This window comes from Nymphaea colorata, chromosome 3 (assembly GCF_008831285.2).
Source record: "Nymphaea colorata isolate Beijing-Zhang1983 chromosome 3, ASM883128v2, whole genome shotgun sequence".
NCBI lineage: Eukaryota > Viridiplantae > Streptophyta > Magnoliopsida > Nymphaeales > Nymphaeaceae > Nymphaea > Nymphaea colorata.
The window spans coordinates 1,336,777-1,359,593 of NC_045140.1; the positions used below are offsets into that span (position 1 = coordinate 1,336,777).

A 22,817-nucleotide genomic window follows, 5' to 3' on the forward strand; every position below is an offset into this window, starting at 1 on the left:
GTTAAATGCATTATATATTTAATTTCGGAACTAGTAAGAATTTGCAGGTGAGTGCTACATCCGGTTCGAATCTCACATTAGGCCTTTCTATCATTTTCGCTCATTAAGTTTTAGTAGGTATGACTAAGTTCCACAAGATTAAACCAAAGGTTTGACAAACATTTCCTCAAGACTTACGTCTACAGAAGTATTTAAAAAGTGAGGTTTGAACACTTGAGTTTTGTGCTACAAGGCTGACTAACAAGAACAGAACAGAGTGAAAAGGGGAACAGAGCTGCTCAAGATCAACACGATCACAAGACTCAGTCGTTTCTCTTGGAAAGAAAGAAAACATTGCAAGACTTTCTATCTCCATCTTTTGGAGAATGTCCATATCCGCTGAAGTTGCCATTAAATGCTTTAGACACGAAACTTAAAACAAGAATCACTACAAAGCGAATACATCATGACGAGAGTTGTATTGTTTATTTATCATATATTTATTTATGAAATTGTTATCCGTGATCATGTGTTTCTGAATCATTGTTCCTCCAACTCCTGTCATGCTGTTGCACCATTTCCATATCCGGGTGCATGCGCAAAAATTAACTAATGATGAGCATGTGTTGTCTGATATTTGCTTGTCATGATAGAAAAATGGTTTGAAGCATTTCAATCGACACATGGAAGAGGATGATATCGAGATGTGAGTTCAAGAAACTTTTCTCTCAAGAACTGATGCTACATGCTTAATGCAAGTAAAAATTGCAGGAAATGTCCCAATTCCCATTCACAAGTACCCCTTTCCCACTGAAATACAGAAAGATTAGACAGAAGTGAAAATGAGAAATATAGAGAGAGAAAATCTGTGGCAGAGGACAGCTTCTGTGTGCCGAAAGTGCTACGTAGAACCAGCAGTGCTCTAGGTAATTATATTTGCCACGACAGGCTAAAGCTAATAAGCATCACCCATCTTTTGTGAAGCCAAAGTTTGAGTCCAACAGCAAAGTCTCCTCTGAACCAAAGAACTGCAGATTTTGAAACCTCGGATTAATATGCTATTGAAGCAGGAACATGAGAAAAGGACAGTTTCTTAACATATATTAAAAATTTAAAGCAAACCCTTATCAGAAATTTAAGTATCCAAATCATCCAAAATTCTCATGCTTAGCTATCTCTAAGCATGAGATTGTTGGATTCTCAATTCATCATAATGAGAATTTATAATTCATGAGCAACAAAAAGGGTTCAAGCAGTCAAAATGATATTTAGGGCTCGATAAACTATAAACTAGAGGAAGTGGTCATAGTTTCTGTATCTGTCATAGTCACCAAAATAGAAGGCAACCCTAATAGGTTTTGCATCAAGGAGGATGCCTCACGCAACTCATGCCACTTTCTTCCTCCAAGAGCCCAACCTAGTTGATTTTGAGTTAACAGACCTCTTGGAAATTTGTTTAATAGGTTTGGATATATCTCGTGCTTAAGAATGCAATTCTGTGCATTTTCTTTTAAATATCAGGAAAAAATGGGAAATCTGAATGCTTCTACTAAACAACATACAGTAAAGTGAGTAACTAGAAAGACGAGGAAGAAAACATCCAGATTGCAGAATGCAACAAGCATTTCAGAAGTTCTGTTGTGTCCTGAAAGGTCTGTGACTCTGTGTAGATGTAGTTTCCATTATTTGACTTTATAGGACCTATTCGAACATTAAAAGGAAAAACTGTTGTATCACAAAAATTTGATCCAACCACCTTGCGTGTAGCAAACAGACATCACTGAAAGGCTATCGCTTCATAATTCTGAAAAAATTGTCAGCATAAGATCATTGTATGGTTTTTCAAATTTCATTTCCCTTGTGAATGTAGAAAACTCTTCCTAGTGTTATCCTCTGCCTGGTAATGGATATGTCTTCACCAGGGAAAACATTCTATAAAGCATGTGATAATGATGAGGAAGACCCTAACAGAATTACATGTAGAGCAAACTATTAAGGTGAATTGAAAGGAAGAAAAGAGATAAACTAGTCAAGTGATAGCCCTGTCGGTGGTTATTACTGTCTTCATGACAGTGATGATCTTTCATGTGAAATGGGTTTCAGGTTAATCAGGAGAGGGTCAAAAAGGAAAGGATAGATTACCACAAAAGCAAAAAAGACAGCCTAAGCATTAATATGCTCTAGTCACTTGCATAGTTCAAAACGATTGCTATTTTCCCCGAACTTATGCCTCTGTCTCTCTCTCTTTCACACACACACACACTCTTTCTAAAGCCCCAACCAACCAAGACCTCAAGAGCATATTTCTTCCTCTTTGGCTGTTATATATATATATATATATATATATATATATTCCCTTTCCTTTCCTAGGATTTATCGAATACAGGATGGTATGGTCGTAAAAAGGCAATGCACTGAACGAGAAGGAAGGGAAGAGAAAAAAAGCGGGTGAAAGAGTGAGACAAAAAGGGGTTGGTTTTTCCTAGAAAGGGATAACCCATTGTCCATAGAAGACCGTGCACACACACACATATATATATAACATGCACAAACCTACCAGAGAAATGCCCCATCTCATCTTGCATCATACTTACCATTTTACGTAAATACACAAAAGAGGGGCCTTATATTAATGGAAACGTATATAATGTGACTATAAGATACAAAGCCATCCAGCTCAATTTCCTAAGACAATAACTGATATTTTATACCTGCATTTTGCAAGGAGAATCCTTGTCCTGGTAATTTCATCAAGTCCACAGGAGACATTTTCTACTTATTGATATTTGAAGAAACAACATCCATCAAAAAAACTTGATTTAACCAGTTCTCATGTGTCACTTCAAGTGAAGACGACACCAGTGCAATGCTTCACACGTGCATAAAAATCTCTTAATCAGCCGAGAAAAGAATGTTGTACTGCCAACTATATGACAACATTGCTCTTGAATCTTAATTAAAAACATATTTTGTTTTTTGTTCTTCAATTAGCAAAGATAAAACCCTCTCTAGAAGGGAAAAAGCACATGGTTTTTTAGCAATTACAGAGGCTTGCCCACTGACCAGAATGGAAGTCCTCTCCAACCTCCACACAACCTTATTCATTGACATGTAAATATCCTAAGGAATAAAGTTCGCTTTTAACTTAGAATCAGCATTCATATGGGAATATAAATTTTTTAATGCAGAACCAATTAGCCAATAGCTTTTGTATTCATCCATCACCTTTCCAACGGATAGGGAAAAAAGTGAGTTGTCTTATATATTAGTTCCAAAAACGGCCTGCAAAAACTGAAAATTCAAGGAAAAGAAACATGAAGATTTGAAGATTATAGGAAAGATTGGCATCAACGCCAGAATTTCCTAACAATTTAGTAGTGAAACTTTTAGGAAGATAAAAATAAGGACGTGAAGATGCTGTAACACATAATGACATACGAGGCACTGAAATTTTAATCCATCTGAGATGAACACGAATATAAGGTGGCACTTCAAAATTTCAAACTAAAAGCTGCACTGCGGATGTGATAATAAAGAGTTTGCAATCTGCGGTTTCTAGCGGAGAGTTTAATGTTCTAACATATTGAATGCCTTTGTTCCTTTTCCTCTTTATTCCCTTTTTTTCCTTTTGGGCGTACGAACTAACAAGCCAATAATAGGCTGCTCCCCATGATAAGGTTGCTTGGTAGGATGATATTGCAGACTTTGCTACAAGCCTGCCAAATTCGTGTTTGTCCATATAATCTCATTCAGAAAAATGCCCAGGTCATAAAAGTACCAAGATATTGCTGATGCACTGTGTTCTTATGACATGGTTACTAGAAAAAGAAACACTTGCAGATGCCGCTAAGAACACAACCTACAGTATTTGCTATTTGAAATATGCCATGTTCGTAAATGACATAATTTATTATTTATGCATCATGTAGCAGAAGAACAGTACTATAGTTAGGTAAAATATGACCGCAAAAGTGATCTAAGATTCTAAGCATTAGCGTTACCAGCCGAAAAACTTTGTTCCATGTCACACAGGAAGGAGAATCATAAGAGTTTTTGCAGCATAAATGAAGGTTACAGGAGCTCCAAAGTATTGGTGACAATGAGGTCTCCCTATGATATAGCTCCCAAAGGAGAAGACTTGCAGATGTGAGCTAAGTCCACAACCTAAATTTCATTATTTGAAATACGCTATGCTTAAATCAGACATAATTTATGCATCAAGGGCACAAATACAGAAAGGCACAGATTATTCCACTTAGGCTGCAGAACATTAGCATTTTCCCAGCCGAAAAATTTTGTCCCATGTCTGTTACTAGCATGTCCTATAAAGAGAATCGTAACACTTTTGTAGCACGGTTTCCATTAATGAAAGAAAGACAACAACGACCCTGAAATAATGTAAAACCGACTAGCAATCTGACCTTTCACGGGAATGAACGGTGGTGACGAATGACTGTCATGGTTGCTTAGAAGAAGAGGAAGGAAAAGGGGCAGACTTTCTCATGTTCTGGCGCTCTTGCTGTTGAAGGCGATGGACGTATACGATGCCTGCCCCAACGACAGATACCACCGCCAAGAACACCGATAAAGCCGTCTTCTGTCCCATCTAATTCCCTGATTATCTGAATATGCAGTTCAGAGGAAGAAGATCCCAGATAATCAGGACAGGACCGACCAATGCAACTGCTAGCGTCCAATAATACGAGATCAGAGACCGGCAAAAGACTGTTCCGCCTGTTTTTCCTCAAGACGCATTGGTGGAAAAGGAGAGAGCGCGAGCGGGAGAGAACTTGGGTAGGGCGAAAACAGAAAGAAAAAATAAAATGAAAAGAGCGGAAAAAGAGAGGGATGAAAAACCAGTCTTAAAGTGGAAGTACAAAAAAAGGTTTTATTTATGGGTTGGCTTGGTTTCGCATTCTGGGTGTGCACAGTGTAAATAAATCTGCAACAAATTCATAAGACCAAAAAAAAGAAAAAGTTAATTCGGGATCACACGATGAAGTTGAAGACTACTCATGAATTCAAACTCACAACGGGAGGGGCTGGGGAGACCTTCTGTTGGCTCTTGGAGTGACAAACTCCTTTTCAATGGGAGAGATTCTGTAAAGTGTAAAAAGCGTGAGAAGTATGGAGCCGTATTCGCAAGAAATTCCAGGTGGAGAATTGGAGGAAGTCGGTATGGCATTCCGATGCCCACCCACTAATTTCAGGAACATTTTGTGTCAAGTCCGCATCTCACCTGTTAATCCTGCTTCAGACGTTCTATCTCTGTCGACCCAGAACTAATTTTGGATCGCTTAGATTGGCTACTCACTGGTTTTTGTTAGTGAGCCCATTGTTTCTTTTTTTGGCGTGATGTTTTTTTCTGTAGCTGTTATATGTTTCTGTAGTTTTAATAAAAGTGGGAGGCTGCCTCCAGCAGATTTTGTTGCGGAAAGAGGAGATCCAAGTGGTGGTGCTCACTGCTCTGAACGAATGCACTGAAGCTCGCCACAGAAACATTCAAAGGAAAATAAATGGGCCTCAGGCATGAGCGTTGGTATGGGAATCTATCGTTTAAAGTTCCTGCGTACACAATCCTATGGATAATGGAACGAAAACGTATTTGCTCAAAGTAGCAGACATTTGTCATTCACTTTAAAAGTTTTGAATTTACTCTACACATCATGCAATTGTCCGCAGAAGTTGGAACGATTAAAAAAAATTACTTACGATTTGCTATGCACTAAAATAAGAAACTACATTTTAGTTTAGAATTTATATTAAATGGAAAACAGTTTTTTTTTAATTTCTTTTTAAATAAAGTTTATGCTGAGAAAAGATTAAGCATTTAAACACCCATACTACCAGTAATCTTAGTTTGTAGCCTTTTTCAGGACGAGGAAACGCTGGCTGCAGGGCGAGGTAGACTACAAAAGCCTGTGTGTGTGACTTCGGAATACTTCTACATTGGTCATCGATCTTTAAAAAAAAAATGGTAATTTAAAAGCCTGAGTGCCCTTTTACCACTATCCTCTTTAGTGGTCGTTTTGGCTGAAAACAGAATTTGGCGAGACTGACGGGTCGAAATCACAGGATCAATATTGTACGTTATTTTAGGCCATGTCCTTGCAATAATTTTTATGATATTGTGACCTTTTTCAAGAAACTTGTAGGAAAATATTTGCAAACGTACTAGAAATAACATTGTGTTCTATAAGTAAACGACTGCATTAGGTGATCGATGCAATATTTTAATGCACTGACTCAACGTATCTTGTCTTGTTATCTTAACATACAGCTGCTGCATCATGTCAGCTTCAGATGAAAAAACAAGACTACACGCCGTGAGAGTTAGCTACAAGGGTGTGGGAGATGAGGCCATCCATGGGAAATCTCTTCCAAAGGTACCAAGTTTAAGTTCAAGTATGGGGATAAAATGAGAATATAACGCATCGACTATGACAATACTTGGATTATTATAAGATCTTTTCACTGAAGCCAGAAATAGATATAGAAAGTATTCCAGTTGTGCAAATATAAACGCAAAAATACCATTGAAGACTGGAGGTTGTTCATGTAGCCTTAAGTTGGATCTTCTGACCTGTTAAACAAGACTGATTAAGTAGTAAATGCAGGACCAGCCAAATAATCATCTATTTGCGCTGATCACACTACCAGTCCAAGATTCTAAGACATTCAAGTGTAACCTAGCCGTTTGTGTTAGCTGAGCCATGAAACGGTCAATCACACTAACCAACAGGTAAGAAAGTAGGCCAGGAGCCTTGTTTTATACAAAAGAACCACCAGACTCAACAAGTACTGGGTACGGCCTTGTTTAGCTCGAATACTCTCAGCACTTGCACCAGGAGAAGCTATTTCAATGCCCATATCCATAGACTGCATATTATTGGCGAAAAGCGCCCAACTGGATGCACCAAGAGAAGCTATTTCAACGCCCATGTCCATAGACTGCGTATTATTGGTGAAATGGATTATACAAGGACTATGCTATCAGTTTTGAAAAGTAAAATAAAGCATCAAACATGAGCTGTAATTCCCCGCATAGTAGCACAAACAAGCACTAGAAAACCTAACCTAATCTCTCAAACACTAACAGTTGGTAGTTCTTATCTGGACAACAATAATAACAAGGAAACAGATCTCCAACTAAGTGAAAAACAAAAGAACATAGCTGACCTACAACAAAAGGATTTCCTTCTGCGTAGCAAAAGAGAAAAAATTGACCCCATTGATGACACAGAGCCTACAAACTCATAAATAAGTTCCACACATCCATAATACAGAAATGAAAACAAATATGCCTTCGATCAGCTTGCACAATATTGCAGATACCACTTGGAAGGGATGTTGGGCCGCTTTGACAATTCTGCACGTGATGTCCAGGCAGAACCAACAAAAATGCGTCAAGAATTAAGAAGTAAGCTGGGGCATTTCACCGAATTGCTTACTATAGTTAGATTGGATAAAGTGAAAGAGAAGCCCATTAGATAAAAGATATGGAAAAAGAAAAAAAAATGTAGCAAAACTGTAACGCAAAGGCATCCCTTTCAAGTGGCATGTTTCTCTCAATGATACATCAAATAATCACAATAATACAATCTTAAGTTACATAGTTTTACAGTCAACATATAGTACAGTTCATCAAAACCATGTCAATTGGCGAGGTAAATTCATATCACCCAACTCATAGTCATATGGAGGCTGGTAATATCCCTCATCCATGTCACCAGCAGGTTGCATCTCATAGGTGTCTTTCTTGTTTTCACCATCGACATTGTTATCACCATCATCATCCTCATCATCATCACCTGAACATATGTATTCATCCTCATCATTCATATCCATCTGTGTACCAGACCCAGATCTATCAGCCATGTTGAGTACATGTGGTTGCTCATCTGGAAAAACTGAAGGATCTCGTTCAACTAGCCACTCTTCAGTTGGATCTTCATGGAAAATATAATCTAAGTTGATGGGGTTATAATATTTGGTATCCCTATCAGTATGTCTTGCATGCAACCTCAAGTTATAATGCACGTAGACCAATTTGTCCAGTTTTGTAGTAGTCAGCCTATTCCTCCTCTTAGTGTGGATCAAGTCAAGCATGCTATGGTTCCTCCTAAAGCCATATGATGAGCAGCTCTGGCTGAGTACTTTTATGGAAATATCGCGCAATTCAGGGCAGTCCATACTGTAGGTTTCCCACCAAATTGCTGAAGAAAACAACAATAACATTACTTGCATTTATCTTTGTCATAGTAATCCAAATGTAGAAAATCATGTTACCAAAAATTTTACATAAGATGGTCAACATACCTGGATCCATCCTTTTCCTACTTCTAATAGCGAGATCACTTCCAAAATCTCCCAGGGCTTTTGAGTAACTGCTGACTGCCTAAATTAGGGAACAAGCTATGTGAAATTGTTCATTGGAATTTTGTAAAAGCAGTATTAGTTCTATCAGGTTACCTGATTCATCGCCTCTAGTTGTGCGTCTGGATTAGGCTGCAACCTCTGAATGCACACCTGCAAACCACGTATAATCTCCGGCTGCCTTGAGAATTCTTGGTCATAGCGGATTGCAGGGTTCAAATAATATCCTACAATTTCAATGAAATTAGACAGACATATACATGCATACACCTGCTGATGCTACACACACACACATACATACATACATACATACATACATACATACATACATATATATAATATATATATATATATATATATATATATATATATATAATATATATATATATATATATATATATGGAGACAGACATATACATATTACATATATCTTTACCAATATACATAAATAAATGAATCCTAGTAAAATTCCATAAAACTCATGTTCATACAACATACATATATACAGATAAACATAAATAAATAAATGAAATGCATAATAAAATTCCATCAACTGTACCTGCAACATGAAGAGGGTGGTGAAGCAGAGTTGCCCATTTAGCATCAATAATTCTCCATATAGACATGTAGTATCTGCCTCCATTTGCATCTCTTATTGAAAGCTTTGCACGGTCAATGGCATCATATATATAGCCTATCGTAGGCTTGTCATCAGCATTAATGAGCCTAAGAACTTTGAGAAGAGGCGAAGTACAGCAAACTGCATATTCCACTTTACTCCAAAACTTGGCATCTGCGACCAATTTTTCGACCTGTTTCCCCTCTTTTAACTTGGCAAAACTTGACCGTCCCCATTCTTCTGAAGCAAACATTTGAACCAAAGCAGATTTTGCTGCATTTATACTCTCTAATGTCAAATAACTAGAAGAAGATCTCGTCATAGCTGGTCTAATGAGCTCTCTACCCTCCGTAAATCGTCGCATCACACTCAACACCCAAGCATGGTTGTAAATGAATCTTGTTATTTTCTTTCCTTGTTTTAAAGCATCAGAGACAGATTTCAGGGTTGAAATTTCTGTAAGTATCTGCTCTATGCAACTTGCAGCACATGGGGTCCAGAACAGGTTTCTTCTTCTTTCCATCAACATTTCCCCTGCAACTGCAAAATTAGTAGTATTTTCAGTTATAACCTGGACAACATTTTTCTCTCCAACCTCATCAACAACGTCATTAAGCAATTCAAACAGCAATTGTGAATCATTTATCATGTGGGAAGCATCAACCGACCTCACAAACATGATGCCTTTGAAGCAATGAGCAAGGAAATTAAGCAGTGTTCTGCCACTATTATCTGTCCAACTATCCACCATAATTGAACATCCTGCTGTATTCCATGACAACTTGAGCTCTGATATGGATCCCTTGACAGTATCTACCTCTTCATCTAGAAGAGGCCCACCAATCTCATATGCAGATGGAGGTTTGATTCCAGACCCATATTGTGCAATTGTATCGAGCATAGGCTGAAAATATGGACTATTTGCTGAGTGGAAAGGAATAGCAGCATGATAAAAAAATTTTGCAATGGCTTTGCACACCATTTTCCTCGCATCTTTTACAGAAGGAGTTTTCTGTTTTCTCGAGGACCTCTGAACTGGTGTGTCTGAAGACACTGGTCCGGCCAGCATTGGACGTGAAGAGGAACCCACTGTTGGCCGTTTACGCAATGCAACTAAATTTGAAGCCCCATCATCACCTTTTACCACTTTCCCATGCTCTGCTTTAACCGTAACATCATCTTCAAAAATAGCGGCATCTTGCTGTCCACAGACTTCCATCCCTGTGTCATCACCATCATCTTTCAAAACAATGTCCAGGTTACCATTATCTATAGTATTGTCCAATGAGTCTTGCTTTCTCTGTCTCTCTAACTTTTTTCCAGCTATGTATTCTCTCATTTCCCTGCTGACTGCAGCAGGGACCTTTGTGCATCCTTTACATTCACCTTTGAGTTTTGCAATATGCTGCTTAAATCTACTTATCCCACCATGTATTTCTCGTTGACAAAAATTGCAACGTACAAATGTCCTATCAGTCTCGGAGATTCTTGAACAATATTGCCAACCAAGATCCTTTTGTCGTGCCATCTCGAATCCAGTTTGTCTATAAGGGAAAGGATAATAAATGAACCAAAATTAATACAAGCCAGAACAATTTGAACAGCAACTCAAAATACAAGCTTGCATTAAGACCTACCCAACCTTATTGTTTTAAGTATCTCCACCAAAGCCTTCTATGCAGCTACTTCCTTTCTGATGTCAAGCTGTTAAAAACTTTAAATAAGAAAAGAAAACAAGCAAAATGAACATATGACCTTATTGTGAAATTATACATATATGGCAAAATCTAGCATCCTAACTTGCAACTCCATAGCTTAGAAAACCTTCTAACACCACCATGCTTAGTGCAAAGTGCAAACAGTTTAGTATGAAATAACAAAGCGTCACATTGTCCTTTAAATTAAAGATAAGCAAGAATGACACTTTCAACCAAATCTTTATGTTGACAATCACTTTTCAATACTTATTTATTTATGTTGTTTAATATTTCAGATATCTCCCTCACAATTAAAGTGTTTTCAAACAATTGAACACGAAGCCACCAAAATTATGAAGTGTTCAAAGCTTGCCATAATGAAATCATTGAAAAGGAAAATGAGAGAGTGAGCAATGACATTCAAGAAAATATGCCCTTATTAAAGACAATTGCTTCTTCTTTTGGTGCTAATGAGATGTTGGAGAGTTTTTCTCAATTTCTTTCATGTCCAGAAAAAAAATTTGTAAGCTATGAAGGCCATAATCTGCTAGTGGACTTTAAAATGTGCAGACCTGCATACATGCCAAACAGTTCTGGCAACTGCTTCTCAGATCTAATCAAGATACTTAGACACTTGAAACAACAGTGGCTCAATTAGCTTAACTAATGCATTAAGATACTCTTGGCTATAACAGATATGCATAAAGCTCTGCAAGTATACTATATGGATAGGTGGAGTTATTCTGGTTCAACATGGAATTTCCAACTGGGTGTACAAGAAGATCAGAGATGGAGTTCTTCTGAAGCTTCAACAACCATTTTAGAATTGTACTTTTACACAAAAAAATACCGATTTCAGCATGGTCCTCATAAGGACCCAAGCAAACTGGCAATAATGTGTTTGTGTGTGTGTGTGTGTGTGTGTGTATGTAAGCAAAGTTGAAACCTTGAAGTGTTTCAATTAGAAGATGTGTGTTGACTCTTTTTGACATTAGGATGGGAGAAAATGTGCATCTGTACAGAAGAGTTGGCTGATGAGACTAGATTGTACTAAATAACTACTTTTCCAACTATAGAACCTTAATTGTCAAAAACAACAGAGCCTTTGGCAAGAAATAGCTTAAAATGTTAACCTTTTATCTGTTCTTGAATATATCACCTATTAAGTTGTTAAGGTTTACAATTTATCATTCCACAGTTATTTTCAAAACCTATGTAGGTTCGGGCTATCATTAAGATATAAGCCTAGAAAAGTGTTTCATACCTCTTACTAGCATCACGTATGTCACACTACAATCCTAAAAGAAATCTGACATTATTAATAGCCACAAATAATTTGCATGCCAATGTAAACAAGAAAATTGATCTGTCAGTCAGATAACAAGAACGGTATCACATAAGCCTGATTTACAGGGCTCGAATTAGAGACTCGGAAAGCAAAAAATGAGAAAATCTCTTCCACACAGACCTATAACACATGAAAAGTACATTTAAGCTGCTAAGTTAAGTTGTCCATACAGTAACCAATCGGTAGAAGTTAGGTCACCGATGGAAGACAAAAGATCCATGGTAATATTCTAACAATGACTACATAAAAACGTAAAAGATAATCTTGTAGTTCACAATGACAGGCCACATCAAATCCGCTTCTCTACCAGGATCAACTCCTAAAAAGGTCTGTTGTCAACAAATAGCTGCCTAAACCTACTCTCATGTTTACTAGCAACACTGGCATTAATACCACGCCAGATCTCTTAAAAGCTGGCAACATTTAAGTCTCTCAAACTAAACTAACCACGTTAGAAGTGAAAAGCTCCCTAAAGACACCACAGTACAGCTTCTTGCTTTACACCTGTTGATAAACTCATCAGAGAAATAAAACGTCAGTATTCTACTCTCAGCACGATGAGTAGCCTTATTCATCCATAAGGTTCAAGACAAACTAAGGGAACCACAACCCCAATGTACACGGATCTGAGATAAAAACCATCTAAGCGCTACGAAACCAAGAGTGCCGTCAATTTCAGAGAATCGAAAACCAGAACCATCCGCGCATCCAAAAACAAAAAAACTACTAGTTTCTACAATACGGTCACACCGAAAAACCTACTAAAAATGGAAAACTCGCAATACGGTTTTCTGGGCAGACCGAGATCGAAAAAAAAAACCTAATCAAACAGCAGAAATCTGCATTTTCTGAGATGAAAAGGAAGACGTTCCTCAGAAGAACGAAACAGCAAAAGACGAAACCGAACCCTAGACAGATGAAGGTTCCGCCTTGGGGATTTTGGAATTGAGGCGATCGAGGATCCAACTGGAAGAGGCCGACCTCCTCACCCCCAGACCCTGCGCCTCCATTGACGAATCGCCTCCACACCTGCTCCAGCGACCCCTCAAAACCGATACATCGGCGTCCCCAAGTCAACTCACCCGATATATCAAATTTTACGGTTTACCCTTTTTTTATATTTTTTTTCTCCCTTTAAATATATTTGTTGAAGCACCATTACCTAGCCGTTGATCATTGCGGTTCTTCTCTTTTTAATTCAACTTCACCACTGCAGAAAAAAAAAAAAAACTTTATTTTGTTTCTTTTTATTTTATTTAATAGAATATTTCTTGTGACTGAGACGCGTCGGAGATACGGCCTGGTCGACGCCGGGTTCCGTTAAATTTGATATAGAACGTTTGGTTCCGGTACTGCTGCAGCCCGTAACACTTTCCAGTCTGTTCCTCTGGCGGCACTGTGTTTCCAAAAACTGTAGGTGGATATAATTCTCCTAATAATAATAATAGTCTACTACCATTACTATAAGAAAATGATAAGAATAAAATAAGACTTTTAAGTTTTTTTTGCTGATCCAACTTGCAATTAAACAATCCTCTAACATCAAAAACCGGCTTAAGTTGAAAAGAAATGTTAGAATGAAATGGGTAATGAATGTTTGAGATTTCACCATCAATTTGCTAATGAATCTGATTCAAAGATTAGAATATATTAATGAAATCTAGCGTTTTATAGATTTTTGGAACAGTAAAAAGTTGTTACTATTGCTAAACCGTCCACTTAGTGAGGTTAGTCCCATTTAGAGGATGATTTTTCCTTACATTTCTTTTTTGTGGGGAGCTCTCCATTCGGTTTTTCTTTCTATTAAGACAAACTTTTAATCTTTTTTTAATCTTTTGAAGCTCATAATATGCTTCCTATGAGACATATAACCTAGTTAGACTCAAAGATGGTAAAGAATACGTGAAGAAAAGAAGTGGATTTGAGAAAGATCTGAGGCTGATCTATGATTCTCAGTTTATAGCTATTGATTTGAGGTAGGATGGGAGAGGAGATGTGACCTTAATTATGTGGATCGCAGATTAAGGCTGGGCATCAAGTCGGGCCGCCGCCAGGTACCATGTACCCGGCCCGACTCGGGCCTGGTCAGGGCCCAAGAAAAAGGGACTTGGGCTGACCCGATAAATTCTTGATAATTTATCGGGCCGGCTTGGCTGGGTCCGATAATTAGTTTTTTTTTAACTTTTTATTAATTTATATATATTTATAATATTTTTTAACAATTAATTATATTTATATATTATTTTATATTTAAAATATATTTTTAAATTTGGTCGGGCAGGCCTATGGTTCTTCGAGTCTGGCCAGGCCTGGTTTTTGGATGTGGGGCCAGCCCGGGCCCGACTCAGCCTAATGCCCAGGCTTATCACATATTATCAATTATCTCAAATCACCTCTAGTATCAAATCTAAATCCATCAAATGCCCCCTAAATATAAAAAGGGGGAAGGAGTGGCATAAATTCAGGCATATTTTTCCTATACTAATTGGACTCGATTGGACGGTATGAAATCAAATTCATCTTCAAGCTTCTTGGCTTCAACTAGGGATATTTGCATGTACTCAATTCATGTCCTCTTGAATCGGATTCAATTATGAGGCTTGGCACCAAATATAAATTCAATCAGGAATTAGATTTGATTTTGTTATCAAAGTTAGCTAAACAATACAAATTTAGATCTAGAACAGTAGTGAGACATATCCGATCCATTCACATTCAAGCCAGATGAGAATATCACAATTACAAGTGGCTCCACATCCATATTGTTTAGACACCTGCTTCTTAATTACCACATTTACCTTTCATCAATACTTTGTTTTAAGAGCGTCTCAAAATCATTTCAGGTTCATTTGTAGGGTCATGGTGCATTTTAATCCAAAAGAAATATTCATCGTTGCTACTTATGGACTCATGAAAAATGATTCACTCTATGTCTTTGGGTTAGAGTGCAAGTGTCCTACATATAAGTTGTAAATCTTCAATCAAATAATTTTTTGAATTCTCACAAAATATCTTATCTAAACTAGGAGAAGCATGAAAAACCTTTGTTAACTGTAGGGAAAATTCACCATAGGTAGCATAATAAGCATTTAGTTGGCCCACCAAGTGAATATCATAACTTTATAAGGAATATAAATACGTATTAGGATAATTTTAATTTTTTCAAATTATTTTAGTAGAACTCTATTATGCCAGTAGAAAAAGAATTGAACCAAACCAACTTGTTAAGGACTTATGTATTCTTTTATATAAGGATGTCAATATATCCAATTTGACAGTTCCAAAAAAATTGGATATGAAAAAAAAATATCCAATTAAAAAATCAAATTGGATCTGGATTTATAAAATGACATCTGATCGTATTCAGATTCATATATACATAAATCTCCCAATGGATCCAGTAAGATTTAGTTTTAAATAAATATCTTATATCTAATGCTCTAACAGATTGGAAATCAGCCAAATTAGGTTAAACATTTGGATTCGGATTGGATTCATAATGTGAAATCAACTTTCAGATTTGAATATGATTTTTCTTTGTCTGCATTCAAATCTAAATTTAAATTTGAATATGTGAATATATAGAAAAGATGATGTGATTAAAGGTATATCTTATTGGAGTTCAATCTATTGACACAATGACATTCCTATTTTTGTATTTGTTTATTCTATTCAATAAATAAAGGTAGAGAGCCATTCTCTTTCATATCCATGAAACAACTCTTGAAAATTCTCTTCCCTTTTGGAAGGTACAGAAGCAAAACGATCAACCTATTGATATTAGAAAACGCAAAAGAATCCTCCATGGTGTCATTTCAGGGTTCCATGAAATTCAGAGGCACATGCAAATGCCCCATAAAATAGATAAAATAGTTGTTGGTTAATATATTATTATCAATATATTATTTAAAAAATAATAATTTTATTTTAGTCTGACTTAGTCAAATAATTTCGGTCAATGAGTCAAAGAACAGGACCTTCCTCTGTATAATGTGCATCAAGTCCTCAATTTCTCGTCGAGTTTGGTGGTTTAATATACCGAGCTCGAACTCGAAGTGAACTAAAATAGGTCATTAAAATTGATACCAATCTCAAGCCCCAACGCTAACGTACGATTCTCATCGAACCTCATCCTCTGATCTCATACGTGAGCACTATGATAACGCTTGTTTGATGGCCACTTTAGATTCACAAGGGCCAAAGGTTTTGAATCTTTTGGTCATGATGTATTACTTTTCTGAACTGCAAACAGTAGCTTGAGTTCAAAAGTATATCATAAATCTGTAAGGATCATTTGGTGGACCGACATATGTCAATCAAAAATTTCAAACATTATGGTTGTCTTATTAAGTGATTGCGTTTGGGGATATTACGTCATTGTATATGGTATGAAACATTTTATAATATATAGATACATGTACGCAATTACAGACTCTTTGATGGGCTGAATCCGTAATTGCTATTGGTATAAAAGGGTAGTGGTTCTTAGGGTCGTGCAACGGTTACTTGAAACATTATTTCTAGGGTTGTCTCTTTCTTATCTGAGAGAGACCGCACGTGCACCGCATAGACCCTGGAAGATCCTACTGCGATCTACCGTCTGTGCCATTCAGATGGATTTAGGTACACTTCTGCTATAGTTAAAGTTTCAATTCAATGATTTAACATGAACATGATCCTATTTTAAGACATATTGGTTTTTTTGTGTATGCATGAAGAAATCTCCCCATCAAAATCTGCCAGCTTCCTATGTAGTTCTCAATTCCATGCAAGAAGTCGACCCCTTCCCCTAACTGATTTCAGGTATACAGATTTCACCTATTCTGAGATATGAAATCCATCATCAGTTAAGCGTCAAATTTGCTAGAGATTTAAAGCAAATGAACACAGCTTAAAGCAGCATTGCATCAACCCGTGCCTTGCAAGCATCTAGGCATATAGCTTGATCATGCAATGCATGTACATGCACGTACGCATGCACAACGAGCCAACTCAACTCGGGTTTGACTTGAACTCGCTCGAAAAATTTGATTCATTTATAAACGAATCAAGTTCGAGTTTACAAAGATACTCGAAACTATAAACGGGTCGAGTTCGAGGTTCAGGAACTCGACTTGTTTATACTCAATTCGACTCGCATATTGCCAAAACTGGTTCACCGAATCACCTGTTTTAACTTTTAGGGCCAAAACAAATTTTCACAAGTTACGCGAGTTAATGCTTACACAAGTTAACACTAAACGAGTTAAATGGGTTAAACAAATCTAACTCGAACTCGATTTTGTGTAATCGAGTCGAGCTCAAGCTTGGTATAAAGCTCGAACTTGAATTTTTTGAGCGAGTCGAGCTCGAGCTAGTGTGCAGCCCTACGTACACGTGCTAGGCATCGCCAAATTCAACCTTCCATCCAGCCAGCACTTACGGCCCGGAAGATCATGCAAGTTGAGCATTTTAAAAAAATCACTCTACCAAAAAACATTCTCATAATTTGCTGGTCGAGTTTTTTCTTCCATAAAATCAGTTCACGTTGAATTACTCGACATCTCATCTTTTAGCGTTGCGCCACACTGAGCCGCATCGGTTGCCCTTCCTTACGAGACTTTGAATTGTCGGGGAAAAGGGAAAAAGAGATGAGGGAGAAGAATTTTTTGAGGAAGCTTTCCTTGATCTTTCACTTTCATGATCATCAATCGTCAACACTTAACTTAATGCATCCCAGAGACCGATAAAATTGGATCTTCTCTATCCCTCGCCTGAAGTGACCGCAAGTTTTGGCCATTGCGGTTTCAAAATTCAGTTTCTCCATCGATTCCTTTCCAGTGGATCTGCCTGCGCAAGAAACCAAAAGCAAAAGGCACACGATGTGGATGGTTGAATGACCCAACTTGTTTGCACATCACATGGAGATGTAAAAGGGCAAATTGCTTGTGGGGAAGCACGAAATGACGCTTCTGTAGTGCGTTTGTCGCCACGGCCATGGATGAGTTTATTTGGACCCAAAAGGCGAAGACGTTATTGTCAAATCAAGCAGTCACTATATCAATTCTGTTGGCCTGATACAGTGTATAGTCGTCGATCCCCAATGGTGGAGCTAACGATTAATATTTCAATATCTTATTAGCGACAACCAACATGTAAATAATTAAATAATCAGGAAGTATTGATATGGAAGTAGGTTGATGTAGCTACAAGTTTTCAGGTGAGCGAGAGGTTTTTATTGATCGTCGATAGAAAGTCGAAGTCCTCACTCAACCCATCGTCTCTTTAGGATGTATGGTTTGCTTTTGATGTTTCAACGTATGACTTCCACTATGCTTCAGCTTACATATCACTTTTTCTGTTTCACAGGAAATGAAATACAAAGACTAGCCACCTACTAGCCAGTATCATATCCATTGCACCAACCCCTTGTGAACTGTGTAGCTTCAAGTTTAAGTTTATGTTTTTATGAGCAAGGATTTGGTTCCCTATAAATTACAGAAAAATTGTTTAATTATATTGTAGAGATCATGTTTTATGTTCTTTATAAGTTTCCAATGTAAATAAAAGCAAGTCGAACTCGGATTACGTTGAATTTATAAGTTTAAAGTTCTAGCCCTTTGTTTTTACAAAAGTCTATCTATTTTTTTGATATGGTGATTACTCATGTTGGTATGGTGAACACTAATAACATTTTTTTGTACAGTGAGTATTAATAGCATACAATTGCATCAACTTAAACCCGTTTAACTATTTAGTTTTTTTTTTAAGAAATGAGCGGAGAGTTTATTTCCATTTTAATAATATTGCACCCGGTTTAAACCCTAAGTTTACTCGTGATCAAAGTTTGTCCTTGTATGTGTCTTAAATAGCTTTCATCGTGGATTCCTCATCGTTCCATGCGGTGGCATAGCCACGTGTGAGCTTGTGGGAAATTGCCTATACGATCCCATAAAATTCATATATTTACATATTGGTTGGCTCCAATAATAGTGCCACCCAATCATGCACTTATTTACATATGGTACATGGTGTCCTTCGATTTTTTTAATTATCATTTGAATGGTCTATCATTTTTCGAATTAGTCCCTCACCCAAAAAAAAATTATGTCACTCCATCATTGACACCAAGAGGCACCACTTATATATATATATATATATATATATATATATATATATATATATATATATATATATATATATATATATATATATATATATATATATATATACTTCATTGCCACTTAATTATATATATAGTATATAGATGCCTTCTTTTTTGTCATATGGCATATAGCAATGTTTGCTAACCACGAAAAATGAGTTGCCACCAACACTCCTACACTAGATTTGACTAAAATTATTTCATACGTCGGTTTCAAGGAAAGATATAATAGATGTTAAAGTTGTAAATGTGGAAGCCAAGTTGTTTTTTTAAGATTTTGAAATATAGACGATAAGTTTTGTTTAAAGAAACAGAGTTATTTTCCCTTTTTTTTCTCTCACTATAAATTGTATGGCAAAATATAATCGAGTAATATTTAGGTCCGAACCAAAGTTGGCCCGTTTATGAGATCCAGACCGGACCCTTTTACGGGGTAGAGTGAGTGGACAAGGCAAGCTCTCACCAAGCAAGTTAATCATGACCGAACTAAAGCTGCTCTATCTTGGTACTGTTAGGTTTATTTTTCCCTTTCCTTTTACCCTTTATCCCTCGTGGGAATTGCAGATTTTGACTCAATTATATATATATATATATATATATATATATATATATATATATATATATATATATATATATATATAGACAAATAGTAAAAAGGATAACATTTGAATCGTTATGAAGCATGGAGTTTCCGATTTTTCTTATGTTGCTTGTGAAAAAAATTTTGTAAATTGGCTTTAATTTCAATAATATTTCATTATCATTTAAACTAAAGGGAAAAGGAGATAGTCGATAAGGTGTGGCAATGAATGCTTGACGCTTCTGCTGGGCCTGGAAGGTGGTCGTCCGGTCTCAATCCGCCCGTGAAATCCATGCAGGCCATCTTCTGTAACAGAGAATCATAGTCTTCCGGTCAGTCATAAGTTATCTTATTTATGAATTTTATATACTAGTAATGTACCAACTTTTACTGCTTTCCTTCCATCATCTCTCATCTTTTTTTTTCTTCAAAAACCCTTTGAAGGCTGCTTCGAGAGCCGATTGCCTACCAACTTTTTATTTTTAGGGTTCAGAACTGCGTGCGTTGGTACTACTGTGTTTCAGCTTATGCATCGTTTCACTTGAATCATGCACTCGCCGCCAATCAAAGTCCGGTCCGGATCTTCCGATGCCTCATCCCTTAGCTCTAAGAAGAAGAGATCATGCTCAGCTTCTTTGTTTGCGTTTTCCGGCCAAGAAAAACGTGGTTTTTTTTATCAGTATGCTAAAGCCGACAAGATCCTAACTCGGATATGGAATCTGCCATATCCGACCACCCTGTGGCTGAAATTTGCTGACGGTTCATTTTCTATTTTGTAAGGTTGCAATTATGTTTGGACTTGTATCTGGCCCACTTGGACCGAGCCTACACCCAAGCGGTGGCCTGTTGGTTATGCTATGCATACACATGAGCCAAGTAGCATCCCCTCCCACCATGTCTCTCAGCTCGAGTGTTCCCCAACGTGGCCCGGTCGCCCATGCCCACACCGCCCGACAATTCCCCTGCCTCATTTCATTGATGCAGGCAAACCTGACCGGTCAAAGTGGCGAAGCCAAAAAAAAATTAAAAAGAATATCTACTTGTTATTCCTTTTTTACAAATTATAAGAAGTTGTTTTGAAAAAAGTAGATACATGTTTTCCAATTTTTGAAAAATTGGGCTCAGCCCTGAATCGAGGCAGCCCGAGCCAAGTCAAAGAATGGTCAAAAGGCCAAGGAAGCCCAACGAGCTGGGACCGTGGGACGGTGTACGAGACGACCGGGACCACGCGCGTGCACGTGAGGCCGACCCACCTCCCGAGGGGATTGCCTCCCTCTGTTGGGGCCACAGTCGATGTTGACCCCAAATGTGTGGACGACGTCTCGGGATCGAACCCCAAAAAGCGCCCTTCACCCGCCCCTCATCCCCACCCATGCTCCCTCCCTCTCCTAACCCCGTTAAAAGCATATGGAATGAGAAGTTGACGTAAAGTGTCAACAATTATTCACGGTTAATTTAGATTGGGAGGCTATTCAGTTTTAGATGTTAAGAAGATGAAGCGGCCGGCCTTACATGTTTGAGTCCTGTTAACGTGCTTCTCATGTTACAAGCCCAAGGCTATATACTCAAATTCAAATATGTGAGATGTTAACACTTAAAAAATTTAATCTTGAATTGAAAAATATAAGGAATCTTTGAGGGCTTATAAAAAAGTTTATTAAATATATGGTCGTTCTGCTTCATAGCCTTTTTAGGATTGAAACTGAAATTGTTAGGAGGCAAGTTGAGATCCATCGAACCAGGAGTCCGAACGTAGAAGTGTGTTGAGTTGTTATAGTGGTATCAAAGCAAGTTCAACACTTACACCTAGGTTCCCACACACGAGACGCATGCACCTTAAGGAGGTAGATTGTAACATCCCAAAAATTTAGTTCAATATAAAAAATTATGAGGGATCTTCGAGAAATTATAAAGGAGATTGTTAAATATATGGTTATTCTGGCTTCTAACCTTTTTGAGGTTGGAGCCGAAACTTTTAGGGGACGGGTTGAGATTTGTTGAACTAGGAGCCCGTGCCTAAAAGTGAGTCGAATTGTTACATCAATAATGATTTATAATACTTTGTTTATGGTGCTTTCAATGACAGATTTATGATTTTTAACAATCCAGCAGTATTCAGCAGATTTCGATCCTCCAGTTAATTGTGGGATAGACACCTTTTTTTGCGAGAGGTGAATAAGCTGGTAAGGGTGGCGGTCGTCTTCTTGCCTGGACTCAAGAAAGACTTCTATATTTAAGGTTGAGGTTCCTTTGGTGGTTTTGGTTATTTAATTTTTCTTTTTGGGTAGGTGATACAATCAAACAGATATGACACCACATGGAGTAGGTGCTAATTGAGCAGCCAATAGCATGTGCATCTGCCTATTTTAATACCCTTTTGGAAATGATTGTTTGATTCTTTCCAACAAAATAACAAAAAATATTAGTTCTAAAGAAAGAAAACACAAACATGCACAGACATTGTTGTTGTTTCAATTTCACAAGACAGTGGTCATGTTTTGACACATTGCTTGGATTCTTCTACTCAAAGGTTTTCCACAAAAGTGAAAAGAAAAACATCAAGTTAAAAAAAGATTTAGAGACCTTCCCTTCCTCATGGTAATGCAGATTGGACAACCATGTTTTTTTCACTTAGTAATGTGAAACAGCACCGAGACCCTTTATTTCTTATCAATGCACCGCAAAATTAGTGTATAACAAGAACATTAGGACGACAAATTGGTGCTTCCTACATGTTATTGGTATAAAGCACCAAGTAACGATTCGCTTTTAGGGCTTTGTGTAGACAAATGAAGGGCTAAGGATTGTTTCTATACTCCACATAACCATCAAATAATAATTGTCCCTAAGAGGGATGATCTCAATGATCCAGGCAGGGCGTAGTAGGCGGCCAACTCAAAAAAGTTTGTGTTTCTAATGTTCGAGACATCAACTCCCTTATGCTGCAAAAGGGGAGACCCCTACGCGTAAGTTGAAGTGCCATGAAAGGCAGAATCATAACATACCGAAACCAAGCCATGCACCTTATAAAAAAGACAAGGGGTTAGATGAAAGCTTTATCTCTCTTTTAAACT

General features: G+C 37.4%; 1 protein-coding gene and 1 long non-coding RNA gene across 8 annotated transcripts; both read right to left on the minus strand.

The window, feature by feature from the left end:
- Positions 1-686: 686 nt before the first annotated feature.
- LOC116250961 (uncharacterized) lies at positions 687-5,342 on the minus strand. 2 transcript variants are annotated; one of them, XR_004171552.2, is made up of 3 exons: positions 5,032-5,342; positions 4,401-4,921; positions 687-1,007 (listed from the first exon to the last, which is right to left on the minus strand). It is a non-coding gene; the product is annotated as an uncharacterized LOC116250961 (long non-coding RNA). The 2 variants fall into 2 exon arrangements; XR_004171551.2 differs by having other exon boundaries at positions 5,011-5,342.
- Positions 5,343-7,497: 2,155 nt separating this feature from the next.
- LOC116250854 (uncharacterized) lies at positions 7,498-13,109 on the minus strand. 6 transcript variants are annotated; one of them, XM_031624816.2, is made up of 6 exons: positions 12,927-13,109; positions 10,617-10,678; positions 8,915-10,518; positions 8,452-8,582; positions 8,299-8,377; positions 7,498-8,195 (listed from the first exon to the last, which is right to left on the minus strand). In XM_031624816.2, the coding sequence occupies exons 3-6, from the start codon at positions 10,500-10,502 to the stop codon at positions 7,624-7,626; spliced, it is 2,370 nt and encodes a 789-aa protein (XP_031480676.1). In that variant the 5' UTR covers positions 10,503-10,518; positions 10,617-10,678; positions 12,927-13,109; the 3' UTR covers positions 7,498-7,623. The 6 variants fall into 6 exon arrangements, with proteins under 6 accessions (XP_031480676.1, XP_031480678.1, XP_031480673.1 ...); XM_031624818.2 differs by having other exon boundaries at positions 10,612-10,678; XM_031624813.2 differs by having other exon boundaries at positions 10,617-10,688.
- Between the last annotated feature and the right edge of the window lie 9,708 nt (positions 13,110-22,817).